Genomic DNA, 1,016 nt, shown 5'->3' with positions numbered 1-1,016 from the left:
TAGTGCTTAGTCTAGAACAACGTCTCAGATAGTCTTCCACTTCCCTAGTGCTTAGTCTAGCCAACTTTACTTGCTAACTTTGGCAGGGCACAGACAGTAGGGAGCTTGTTTTCTGCTCATTATTACACTAAAAACACCCTCATAAAACACCTTTGAGATTTTTGCATACTGAATTATTCTACTACATTAATAATCATTATTTTTTATATATATCATATTATTACTTTATAAATCTATTGTTAATTTGGGTATCCCAATATAAAACTAAAGGGAGAGACAAATATTTCAACAATGTGGGGAAAGCCTAGCCCTTGGTTAAAAACTTTCATATATTTTAGGTACTGTTCAAACAGTCAAAACATCATCATTCTGATTCAAAGTCTACTTTTAAAAATAAGTAGGATATCTAATATTGGTTAATACACAGATAATTTTACTGTTTATTAAAACTTTTACCCGATTTATCTTTTTCATTTAATACACTTAAAAAGAGTAAAGAGAAGAGAATTTTCTAAGGAACTACACTCACCGTCTTCATGCCAGCAGTTCTTGGCGGCGCCCTCCCTGTCACTGCCTCCTGGTAACACTGTCTGGTCTGCTGGCAGCTCATCCTCCGGCATGCCCCCTTCACAGTCAGCTGCATCCGTGATGCTTTCTTCTTCCACAATATGGAGTTTGTCTTCATCGTCAGAATCTGAATTTGCTTCTACTACAGTATTATAATTTGTAACTGTAATATGAAGGAACAAATAATCAAAATTGGTATAAAAATCAGTTTTTAACCCTTACAAACCCTTACAAAAATAAAAATTAAAAACAGACTACAATTCAATAATGTGTATAAAACCATAATTAGTAAGCAACTCACTTGATAACACATCTGATACTAGATGGTCAGAGTGACAAATAATAGTATCTGCACCAGGCGATGGTGGTGCACGCCTTTAATCCCAGCACTCGGGAGGCAGAGGCAGGCGGATCTCTGTGAGTTCGAGACCAGCCTGGTCTACTAGAGC

The 1,016-nt window shown here is 36.4% G+C and overlaps 1 protein-coding gene across 2 annotated transcripts in view; it reads right to left on the bottom strand.

Moving 5' to 3' along the window:
- The window catches only part of Zeb1 (zinc finger E-box binding homeobox 1), a 164,104-nt gene that overhangs the window by 47,174 nt on the left and 115,914 nt on the right, over positions 1-1,016 (bottom strand). For both annotated transcript variants that reach the window (XM_005354807.3, XM_013348993.2), the window contains exon 2: positions 530-730. In XM_005354807.3, coding sequence (XP_005354864.1) covers positions 530-730 — 201 coding nt within the window. The remainder of the gene's footprint in view (positions 1-529; positions 731-1,016) is intronic.

This window comes from Microtus ochrogaster, chromosome 16 (genome assembly GCF_000317375.1).
Source record: "Microtus ochrogaster isolate Prairie Vole_2 chromosome 16, MicOch1.0, whole genome shotgun sequence".
NCBI classification, from domain to species: Eukaryota; Metazoa; Chordata; class Mammalia; order Rodentia; family Cricetidae; genus Microtus; species Microtus ochrogaster.
This window is presented reverse-complemented; position numbering and strand designations above follow the sequence as displayed.